Below are 12,848 nucleotides of genomic sequence, written 5' to 3' on the forward strand. Positions count from 1 at the left end.
TGGTATATGCTAGGTAGGAGCTAAGTAGTGTTAAGAAAAATATACAAAATAACATGCTCGGATTAACACTGGATATGTTATGCCACTGGCCTTCGGCATCAGCTATATATGCTTGGCAAAATGGGGCTTTCTGCATTACAACTGTAACTAACTGTGGTGTAAGAAAATTAAGTCACGTGGGTAATAAATGAAAGCAAAAGAAGACAATGGAGCGTAAAAATTGCTCTGTGTGCCAGCTGTGGTACGTATCAGGCTAGGCTAGCTAAATATAATGTTGCTATGTGTGGCCTAGCATGGAGGGAGGCCTATGGCCGAGACAGACTCTGCTTTTGCGACTAACCAATGCCCATTTGGGGCTGTACATAGTCCCGTCCTGTAGAGTGCTGCAGTGGGGTTCTTCTGCTGTAGCCTTTGCCCCTGCTCAGTATCGCGGGAGAGTCTCTATGTTGTGTGGCCCCCGGTAGGTGCATCAGGGTATCCTCTGTGCTCTTTCCGGCCTGTCTGGGAGTCTGTCGCTGGTTTCCGCTGGTCTGGGCCGCAGATGAGGTTGATGCAATTTTCTTCCAAGTGCCGCGAGGATCACGGATTGCCCGGCGTCTGAAACGGGTACCTGGTTTCTGAAGCCGTAGTCTGGGTGTTTCGGTAGTAGCCGTTGTGGCCTTTTGCTCCCGTGGGTTAGTGACAGGGTGGGCTGGTGTAATTTCCCCGCAAGGAGGCCAGGCACTCCGAGGCCCCCGCCTCTGCTTGGTCTTCGATGTAAGTCTCTCAGTCTTGGACTGTGAGGGTAACATTTTAGCTTCCAGTTGCTGCCAGAATCTCTCGAATGCCTCATCTATGCGTTGCTGTATGTCGTCTGTGGAGATTGGCAGTATCAGCTCCTTCCCGTGCAGCACATGTCCCTGTTCAGGGAGCTCGTCCGCCATCTTGGGTGAGTGAGCCGGAGTCTCCATGTGGCAGGAGTCGGTCTGTTGGGTGCAGCGTGAGTACTCTAGGCTGGCCAGTGGGGACCGGGATGACCCCCGCCGGTCCATAGGGGGGGGAACCTTGAGTGATCGTCATACCGCCAGGCAAGGCAGTAGGAGAGCGGCCGCCTCTCCCCCGCCCGGTCGCTGGTAGGCCGCAGAGCCTCGAGGCAGAGTTTCCAGTGGCGGAGAAGCTCGAAAGAGGTATCCCCAGCATCACCGGCATGTCGTGAACACGCTTGGTCCTGGTCTGCGGTCGGGCAAGTTATCTGCTCGGGTGTTATGCCTTGTGCCCTACATTATCATTTTTGACACACAGCTGTTTGTTCTTGAAAACTGATCTTTTAATAAAGATTCTTCACAATATACTTGGTATCAAATTGAATTAAGAACAAAGCATTAGGAACTAAACTTATGGTATAAAATTATTTTGCAGAGATGTTCAAATTAGCCAAACCTAGAATTGAATCTATGTATAATTATATTAAAGGGACACTATAGACATGCAGATCACTTCAGCTCATTGGAGCGGTCTAAATTCAGTGACCCTGTCCCCCTTAGTTCTGAAGTGTTAATTATTTCAGTTTCTAAGGAAATTGCAATAATTACATTACAGGACTAAGACTTCCTCTTGGGGCCTTTCAATCGGACAGCCACTAGAGGCACTTACTGCTTGCTAGGCGATTTTTGGTAGCCTAACTGATGCATGAGGACATTATCCAGCAACAGCACAAACTCCATAGGAAAGCATTGCAGCAATGCTTTACTATGGCGAGGGCCTAATGCGATCGTGGCGGGGTTGACAGCGGGAGGTATAGTGTAGTATGGGGCCCTATGTAAAACAGGTAATGAAATAAGAATAATATATGTGGCCTATTAAAGACACATTGCGGGGGTGGGGGTAAGAGTTTAAAATATTCCACTGTATATAGCAGTTAAGAAAACCCACCTGTATTTTTTCAACTTCCTCAGTTAACTCTTGGACTTCATGCAATAGCCTCTGATATTTCTGCTGTGGAGTTTCTTTTACTCCTGAACCTTCTCCAAGCTGAAGAGAAACATAAAAGTAAATAACGTAACAATTTTGGTAATTTATACAATGCGTTCAATAGAGGAACCCTAAAGACATCCTTTCATTCATAAAAATGAGAATAAAACTACATTGCAAGTAAAGGGAAGCTGCAATGCATCTTTTTGTTAACTTGCTCACCAAGCTTTATTCATGAATGAAGCTAACTGTGGGTTGTACCTTCTTGACAGTTTACAGCTTTCATAACAAACTGGGAGCTGAATAACAAATGTCACAAACAATTAACGTGCAATAGTTTATGGGATATGTGATAATCACATGGATAATCATGGGAGTAACTGAATAGGATGAAAAATTACTGTGGATTTGCAGCAAACACAGGAACCTCAAAAATGTGAGTATGTCTTTTTACAGTTCTGTTTTACAAATGTATTATTTCTTCAGCCTATTAAAAAGGGGAATCACTTTCAGTATGAATAGTCCCTTTAATTACACTTCTACTTACTAATTCGTACTCCCCTGATTCATAACCAGTTCGCTTTGACTTGCTGATTCGATCTGAGAAATCTAGAAGAGAAATCAAATGTAAGATACTGATCATATCAAACAATAAATCAATTTTTCAACAAAAGCAAATCAATTCCAATCTGAAGCATTAATCAGTCTAGGCCTAAAGTTGCCCTAAGGTAAAGAGCTGCTACAAACAATTAGTGTTAGGAGAGCACAACAACAACAACAAAAATATATAATTTTTTTGTTTTGGCATATTATGAGAAGTGGATGTTGGTCTTGTAACAAAGTATTTGAGGTGACTATGAGATGTGTGTGTGTGGTTTCCATGGTAGAGGTACTGTTACGGGCAGGGAAGCTTTATTGGGGAATGCTGGATATCTCTAAGGCTCCTATAAGGTCATCATGACTTGATTGGCCTCAGGATTGCTAGTTGGACAGTCTTTTTGCAGCATGATAATGACCAGATAGTCATTGACTGACTAGATAGCGCAGAGCTGACCAGGGGAAAATAGTTTAATCAATATCTCATACAAATTGATAAATAAAAAAAAAAATACTTGTCCAGCAAGATTCACTTTAAAGTGTCACTCAAAGCACCATGCCCGCTTCAGTGATTTTAAATGGTCATGGTGCCTGAATTTCATACTGTCATGCTGCAAATACTGAGTTTATCTACTTTGATTGCATGTAACTCCACCCCTGTTATTATCATAGAGGTGTCAATTAGCCAACACAGAACTAGAGTTCCAGGCTGGCAAATGTAAATTCTGTGAAAACTTTCATGCAGAGTGTGCCATTCAGTCAGCTGATGCTCTCAATAAATGAATGGCAATTGAATTTGTTTGTTCAGCTCTGCAGAAGCCAAAAGCCCATCACCAGAGATACTAGGAGTCTCAGAGCCCAGCGGGAACCCATGGAAGAGGGCAAACGTTTGCTAAAAACGGCAGCAGGCTGTATTGATTATGATGCTTCGAGTGATCCTTGGAGGCAAAGGTTCACTTTTCTGAGGAATCCAGGATTTAGTTAATATTTGCAATGTTCTTTCATGAATACGGTTTTCTACATTGTAACACCTGGCATTCATTGGAAATATTTCAAAAACCTTGCATAATGTTCAATAAGAAACAAGCCATGTTTTCAGCTAGGGTTCTTGTACAGACACTGCAAACTTTATAATTTTGGAGACTGCAAGGTCATAATTATAGGATGCTACAAGCTAATTATAATGTGTAAATGTTTTATTATATTTTATATTATACATACAACATTGAAAGACAAATATTATACATAGACAATACAATAGTTAAATATATATAATATTGTTAGTATAGTTCTCTGGTTAACTGATATATATAGACACAGTATATCAAGGTTTACAGGTTTCCAATTCATAATTAATTATTACAATGTTTCCCTTATCTTTTTAATCGATTGATCGTAATGGTGAATATAGTTTAAGTTATTGTTTGAGTAGGAAACTCCCCTTTCCATTTGAAGTTGGAATAGAAGTTGTTTTTTATACGGAGTAAAATCTGGCGTTGATGTTTGTTTCCAAGATCTTGTGATGATCATTTTTGCAGACATAAGACAGTGGAGAATCAATAGTTGATGTTTTTTTGACCAATTTAAGATGAAGTAGGCCAGTTTCTGGGGATTTCCTAAGGTTTATATAAAAAACTGACATAGTGGAATATATCGAGTCCCAGAATGTAATTATTCATGGACACTTCCACCAAATATGTAGCATAGATCCTTCATGGGCTAAGCATCTCCAGCAAAGTGGAGAATTAGTCGGAGTTATTTTAGCCAATCTAGTTAGAACTAGGTACCATCTGTGAAGTACTTTAAAGAATGTTTTTATAATACTAAGGCAGTGTATATGTTTGTTCACACACGGGTGAAACGCGTTGATGAGCTGAGGATCCATCTCTTCATTTATTCTTCATTTATCTTGCATCTTTCCGGTATCAGCAGTATTGTCCAGCGGCCTGAGATTCCTACGTCCCTCCGGTTGCATTATTCCTTATGCGGCTCAAAGAGAGAACTTTCTACTACTATAGCTGCCTCAACAGAAGGGTAACTCAACTGCTCAACTGCCTGTACTGGACTTATTAGTTGCTACGATTTTATACCACTTTTGGATATATTTTATTATTACTTCGTGTTATATTTTTATCACCACAAATAAGACGCTTTTCTATTTACAAATAAACTGTGTTACCCGCTTATAGTAATTTTTGCTATACCAAATCTGCGGATTATCAACACCAGCCTATTCCTGGCGATGACATCAGGTATCCAGTTAATCTATTTTATCAAGACATATTCACTATCGTGCAGGTGTATTAATAATACACCCACAAGAACATTTGGTTTTATATCAGTAACTTTTCCTTTTTTTTAACTATTAAGGATAGAATTTTTTGAAGCGCTGACACTTTCTACAAAAGTATCCTTTTCTTAGTTAGTCTTGCACAAGACACCGGAGTTTCCCAGTACTAAGAGTGACATTACCACTGCTCACAGCACAGTGTATTTTAGTTTAGCACTAAAACTGTTGTATTATAGTGTCATCTTAACTTAAGCACCTTGTGTTATTACAAAGGTATGATTTTTAGTTGCGAATACAAACGCGATCAACTTAAATAGGTTTGTCTTTTTGTTTTTTTTAGAGGCACAATAATGCCATCCGATGTGCAGAGCTTTGGCAAGCATGTAAGAAGATGGCTCCTTTCCAGATCACGACAGCCATGTAGCTATGCTTTTGGGATAGCACATGATAAAGAAATTGGCATTTAACTGTGTGAATTTGAATTGACCCTTTTAATTTTATCCTTGGATCAAGCTTTAGCTCTGGAAAAAAAATAGATTTTAGAATAATTCTACCACATGTTTTAAGAAAAATGACTTACCCAAACACTTGGTGCCAACTTTCTTGTCCTTAAATTTGTCATATGCTGCATTGGGGTTGACAATGATATGCTCTACACTGGTGCTAGTCAGTTCTTCCTAAATAAAATAATTAGTGAAATGAGTGAACACTCATTTTCAAATTGCAGAAAGTCAGGCATTTTGTCTATGAAAATATATAATGTAGAAATCAGGAAATGCTAGTTTGAAAGGGTATTTTGTTTAGTGGAGAACCTACTACAATAATTATCAGAAAACCATGGAAATTTAAATTTTTAATAACTTAAAATGTATTATCAAACCAATATAAAAACATTGACAAACGACAATCTGATTTCTCCAATACTTAACAGATAAAAGAACAAGAAAAAAAAAAGTCAATTTATCCTACATCTTGGTAAGCAGTCCTCATTAATAACAGAATTATATACCTAAATTTGTTTCTGCATATTCAAGCAATCGCATACAAAATATACAAAAAATAATCAAACCTAGGTATAAAATCCCCACAATAATATGTATCAGGGTCATTCTAAACACCAATTTTGATTTGTATGCATAAAATTAAATAACTTAACACAAATAATAATCAGAACATTCATTTGTGGTCTTAATCCTGTAAAATTTCACTAATCTTCACAACACGTTCATTATTAAGTATTTATGATAGATCAAAATATGTATATTGCCACATTATCAAATTAAACATGATATAGCTGCATTATTTAAATATACGTTCTGTAACCAACACAAAGATAAGACAATGTACAATAGGCAAGTTAATACAAGCATGCCACTTGTCTTAACAAAAACATGTCATCTTGTTACAATAATAGCATTGCATAGCTCTCAGATTATAAAACAATTTGGAAAGAATTGGATTACAGCAATTTCAGGCATCCATGCAGATAGAACAATGCAAAGAATATTAGCAGGAAATGAAATGTGTATCTATTGTCTTTTTAGGAAGGTGAAAAAAGGGCAAATTGGAATGCGAGGTACCAAACCCACTGCTTATCAGCTCACTGCCATCTAGAGGTCAGATGAGAATAACTCCAATAAAAAAAATAAACTATTAATGTGGTTGCATTTGAAAAAAGATTCCTTAAAAAATTGTCCTGCAAGGTTCAAAGGGGACACCAAGCATCATGCCCTCTTCAGTGATTTGAAGTGGTCATAGTAACAGGCTAATGTGAATTCTTTGCATATTGGATGTCTGGCATCAGCCCGCACGGCATGCTTGAGACAGGTATCACCTGTTCATGTCCTCCTCCTACATGCGTCCCTCAACAGCAAGGTGGATTGATGGCAGAGAAGGAAGGTCAGGCCTTGACTTGGTTGCCCTGGGGCTTTTTATTTATTTTTTGGTACGTTTTAGCTTCTTTTTTTAAATTGGGGAAGGTGGGTGGTCCAGCATAGGAAGCTTTAATCTAGCCAAAAATAGTGTTTTATTAAAATACTGTTATTTGGTTGCAGCAGCTCTATAAGTGTTATAGGTTGGTGGTCTAGCCTTATTTTACAGCTCCTAACATTGTATGGGGCCCATTTCACCAGTAATTCCTGCAGGAATAAACTTCACTACAGAGATCTACAGAGATATGGATGAAAATAAAAACCCATACAATAGAAATATGTAATTTTAAATAATTTTTTTCTACATTTGTATGTTCATTGTGTGCACAAATATGAGGTTCACAAACGTTAGCCTAGAATAGGCAATTACAGGCTTTATATTGTACAGTATGTGGTCATGAAAAAATAAAGGCTCACTGCTCATGGGAGTTCGTAATTACACAGCAGCTGTTTTGGAAATTGGGTCTCCCAAAAGGTCACCGAATTTAAAATAAGAAGATTGCACTTGGGCTAAATCCAGAAAACCAGGAATCCGTAGGGCACTGCTTCTGCAAAATGCTCAGCCTAGGGCCTTTCCTCCTCTTCTGCTCTGGACGCTAGAATTCAGCCCTTTACTTACTAAACCTTGCAGCCTTACGCCTTTACATTGTTGGAAATCAAGGGGGTGGGGGGTTTAGAGGGGAGGGCCGACAACAGCATTTCTGAGCAAGACAGAGCTCCTTTATCTCAGAGTAATAATGTCAGTCACAATTCATTTATTCATTAAACTATGAAATTTGCAATAGCAAATTCAGTCACTTTTAGTCATCTCAATTCTCTCCAACAGGGCTGATAAAAATTCCTCTAATGTGTCCTTTATTCACCATCAACTGATTTAATACTTCATTTAACTAAATGAGTATCATTAATTAGCTAACATTAATAAATAAATCACAAACTAATGGCAATCTAAATGTAATTGATCTAAAAATGGCAGGCATCAGTGGGCATCAAACACCGTGCCGCAGACAAAACAATCATACACAAGACAAGTGGGTATAGCCTGCTAGAGGGACTAATCTAATGTTACAGATTTAGATTTACAGGTACACTCCTGGCTCAGGGCAATTTAAGGATTGTTTTAATAGGATCAATTCTGCCTGTCCAATGGGAGGCCAGGAGGAAAATCCCTGCTAGTGTTGTATAGCCTCTATCCGAATGGAAAAATACTGAATACTGCACCATAAACCTGCCTCTTTGGTTACACCCCTTCAAGTCAGAAAGACTTCATTATCAAATGTATGCACCCAGCTCAGGTAGTGATATCCTTATTACATGACTGCCCAAGTGTCTTCTTCTAATGCAGGTTATTTGTAGTTCAGATCACTCTGCGTTCAATGGCTGAACTCTGTGTCTACATTTGATAAGGAATTATTTTTATGGAGTGATGGGCTTGGCTAAGTTGGCAGGCTTATTCTGTCAAACATTTATTTTTTTTAGGCACAAATGATAAAGATTTGAGAGAGCAAAAATAAATACATTTTAAATTATAAATAAATTAAAGCATATTAATGGTGCTCAGAGTCCCTTTAAGTAATTTAAATGTACTGTTCCCTATTATGTACGTTTATGCTATTTTAGCAAATGTACAACCTTGCACCTATATGCATATGGATCAAAGATGTAAAGTATATCAGATATAAAAAAAAGTATTTTTTATTGATTTTCCCTTTCTTTCCTTAAACTGCTATTATGTTTTATCACTGTTTATTGTTAAAACAGCTCTAGAATATTGTTCTAAGAACTAAAGGCTGGGGGAGGGACGTGGGATGGGTGGGAGAAGGTAACCCTAACGATTGTTCTCTTATGTAGATGTGCTCACTTTTCTACAAATGCTCAGTTGTATTTGGCACGCTATTGGTATTCCTTCTGTTTGTACTACTTAACAAAAACTGAAAAACGCAAAAATAAAGATATTGTCAAAGACATAAAGTACAAGTCTGGTACCTGCAGTGGATGTGTAAGCAGATATGTAAGAGCATTTCAAACACAAATTAAGGGATCAGAGGTATGTTTAAAGTGTGTCTGAACTGCAAAAATACATACGTTAAAGTCACCAGCAACAACTATGCCAATTCTTAGAGATGCGTGTACATCCCCAAAAAGCATTTGACTCAATCCCATGTGTATATGTATGTATACAGTATTATATACATATATAGACACACATATTAACATCTATCACTCAAACCTGTTTCACATAACGGATTTTTAATAAACAATGTCTGCAAGTGGATTTTAAAGCACACAACAATCCTGATGGTTTGATAAACGCCTTGTTTATTACAGAGGTTAGAAGCATGATACTTGCATGCATTTATTTTTACATATAGTCTGCAGTCATGAGAACGACGTTATAGGAGTAAAATTAAAATGGAAAGCAGCATCACAAAACAGACACACAGCAGTCCAAGTATAGCAACATAAGATGCAGACAATAGCAGACTGCTTACCAGCTCCTTGCAGATTTTCCCAAGAGGTGACAGAAAAATAACAAAACAAACATAAGTTAAAAGAAGGAAGAAAGAACAAACAAAAAAAAAGTATTAGAAGATTAAAACATGCAACAACTTTATAATAAGCTTACAGTATCTCATGTACAGTTAAAAAAAAAACACAGCAAAAAGCTAAAAGTACTTGGAAGTAGAAAGAAAAAATGCTTTGAGACAGAATTGCAAGTTTTATACTTAGCATTTCTAGACCATGTACATTGTAACATTTGAAGACATGGGTTTTACTTTCAATTATTGCCATTTTCTGCAGAAAGATAAAAACAAAATATTCTATGGCAGGGATTTGAAAAAAAGCCAATCTTCTATGATAATTTCTGTAAATGTAGCCATATTTTGAAAGTATTGCAAAGTCACCTGCTAAAATAGAAACATAGAATGTGACGGCAGATAAGAACCATTTGGCCCATCTAGTCTGCCCAATTTTCTAAATTCTTTCATTAGTCCCCGGCCTTATCTTATAGTTAGGATAGCCTTTATGCCTACCCCACGCATGCTTAAACTCCTTCACTGTGTTAACCTCTACCACTTCAGCTGGAAGGCTATTCCATGCATCCACTACCCTCTCAGTAAAGTAATACTTCATGATATCATTTTTAATCCTTTGCCCCCCTAATTTAAGACTATGTCCTCTTGTTGTGGTAGTTTTTCCTTCTTTTAAATATAGTCTCCTCCTTTACTGTGTTGATTCCCTTTATGTATTTAAATGTTTGTATCATATCCCCCCTGTCTCGTCTTTCCTCCAAGCTATACATGTTAAAATCCTTTAACCTTTCCTTGTAAGTTTTATCCTGCAATCCATTAACCAGTTTAGTAGCCCTTCTCTGAACTCTCTCTAATGTATCAATATCCTTCTGGAGATACAGTCTCCAGTACTGCATACAGTACTCCAAGTGAGGTCTCACCAGTGTTCTGTACAATGGCATGAGCACTTCCCTCTTTCTACTGCTAATACCACTCCCTATACAACCAAGCATTCTGCTAGCATTTCCCGCTCTGCTCTATTACATTGTCTGCCTAAATTTAAGTCATCTGAAATATAAAGGATAGATAAAAAGATAAAACAAAGGGAATCAAATATTGTGAAGAACTAAGGATTAGATCCAAGTATCTGTATGTATAGATTTAGTATAAGCAAGTTATTCCATGTGCAGGTTTGATTGCAGTGATAAAGCAGGAGATATTAAAGCAAACTAATGTGCGTCATTAAATATTGAATAGATTGGGTTAAACTAAGCTAGCAAAAACGTGGTTTAAGCAGTGTAAAAAATAAAATAAAAACAACAACAAAAAACATATGAATATAATCTTACCAGGCTTTCCACATTCATTCAAGAGGTCTTGGTTATATCACTTAAACAAATGCAAGTTAGTAAGACCTATTACCAGTTCCTGTTTACTTCTTCTCTACAGAGGTGAACAGTGAAACTTTTTACTCTTTGCAATATTGCAGTAATAATACATTTACAATAGTCTAATAATAATGGAAGATATAGCATTATTGTGTGCCACGGACATGAAGTGCATCCATAAAGCTTAGTCACAGGATGCTAGCTCAGATCAGGGACACGTAAGAGACAGCTAAATAGGTCAAACTGCAGGTGAAACTACACAGTGAATGTAAATTTCCAGCAGCTGGTGGACTGCAACTCTTTACCTTACATACATACAGACCCGGTAAGGAAGGTCACAGAGTCCCGGCTTTCAGAGCATTGCCGTAGTTACCAACGCAATGCTTGAATCCATGAGGTCCTGCTGGGGCTCACGAGAAGCGGGCAAGGGTGAAAGCCAAAACAGTGCCACCAGACCAACATGGAATCCACCGTCGTTTCCCTCCCCCACCCCCTTCCCTGACCACAGATAAAAAATAAACAAATTTAAAAAAAATAATGTAAAAAAATATATCAAAAAGCTGCACCCCCCTCAGCCCCCACACAAGTCAGCTTCAATCCTTCCTCAGAAACTCTCTCACACTACACACACACAATTACTGTGATACTTATTAATGGGCAAACCTACTGTTGTATTTAATAATTGGCAAACTTACTGTGATATTTATTCATAGGTAAACTGTCTGTGTTTTGTAATGAACACCTGGCAAATGTTTAATGGGAAAACTGACTGTGGTGTATTTTTAATTGGAAAACTGACTGTGGTGTATTTTTAATTGGAAAACTGACTGTGCCATGTTCTGTGGGGCAAAGTGACACTATTCTGTGTATGTACTTTATTACTCCTATTTTTTATTTGTATATTTTTGCCTGTGGTGTGCTGTGGATTTCTGGGAAGAAGTTTGGCGTGTCTTGGAGCATGACAATAGCTGGAGGAGCACTGTGATAGAGTATAACATTTAAAGTGGCTCGGTCAGCCCAAAACATTACATTTTTCCTATTGTTTCCTCTTCGCTTCCTCTTGCAAAATCAGTTCTTCTTTTCTTCATTTCTGATCTAGTTCTCTTTAGAACATAGGACAAATTAGAAATTATTTTGTCTTATCTAGTATTCCTATGCTTGACAACCAAGACAAAATGGAGGAGCTTGAGGCAAGCTACACTTTCATCGTGAAGCTAACAAGTGTGAAGCTTGCCTTGAGCTCCACCCTTTGTCAAGTCCTTACTTCATCTTGTGTTTTAAAGATAAATAAATCAGAAATGAAGAAAAGGACAGAATCTGAAAGAGGAAGAGAAGAGGAAACAACAGGAGAAAGGTAAGTTTTATGTGACATAGCCACTTTAAAACAACTGATGTTAGAGAATAGGAGGGTCAGGTGTCATGCAGCTGTGCATTTGTATGCCTTTCTTTGCTGTTTTAATGAGCGAATTGACTCTTTTCTGTTTACATGTCCTGGATATTTTCAACCAATCTGCAGCTTTTACTCTCAGGCCCATCTTTTGCCATTTATGACACCCCACTCACCACCCTCCCATTTTCTAGCATCAGCTGTTTTAAGAGTCATACTCTATCATACTGATCAGTATTGTTTCAGACCTGAGAAAAAGAGGACAATTCTATGTTCAATAAAAAAGTAACCAAAAAGTAACCATTGCATACTGCAATACTCTGGTATCTTGTCTACTGGACTATGGCTAATCCAATAAATATATAGTCCCAAGAATTTAGCTCATAGTTTAGTTAATCTGTGCTTACCATGGTGCAGCAACCAGCCATAGTTATATCAAACAAGCATATGCTTTAAATCAAGTTTTACTGCATTAAATCCAAAAGCAGACAATCACAGTGTATCAACATTTTAGTCTTAACAGGAGAAGAGTCTCCTGTTGAGATGGAAGTGTTGATACGCTGTAATTGTCTGCTAATACATTTTACATTGTATTTTTTAAATTTATTTTTAAACTGTAAAATAGCTTTGCATGTGGCATGGGAACAAAAAATATATAATACTTGTCTTTTAGGTTCCAAAAACACAAACTGTACCACTTGCACAGGCAGCTGCAGCTGTTGGCAGGCCGCTGTCAAAAAAGGTAGAGGTTCCAAACAGGATCCTCTCATTCTGTTTTCTTATCGCATAAAC

General features: G+C 37.8%; 1 protein-coding gene across 1 annotated transcript in view; it reads right to left on the bottom strand.

The window, feature by feature from the left end:
• Positions 1 to 12,848, bottom strand: part of DCTN2 (dynactin subunit 2) — a 48,410-nt gene that overhangs the window by 19,795 nt on the left and 15,767 nt on the right. The window contains exons 3-5 of the mRNA XM_063427481.1: positions 5,418 to 5,514; positions 2,498 to 2,559; positions 1,912 to 2,010 (exon numbers count right to left, since the gene is read on the bottom strand). Coding sequence (XP_063283551.1) covers positions 1,912 to 2,010; positions 2,498 to 2,559; positions 5,418 to 5,514 — 258 coding nt within the window. The remainder of the gene's footprint in view (positions 1 to 1,911; positions 2,011 to 2,497; positions 2,560 to 5,417; positions 5,515 to 12,848) is intronic.

Source organism: Pelobates fuscus, chromosome 1 (assembly GCF_036172605.1).
Source record: "Pelobates fuscus isolate aPelFus1 chromosome 1, aPelFus1.pri, whole genome shotgun sequence".
NCBI classification, from domain to species: Eukaryota; Metazoa; Chordata; class Amphibia; order Anura; family Pelobatidae; genus Pelobates; species Pelobates fuscus.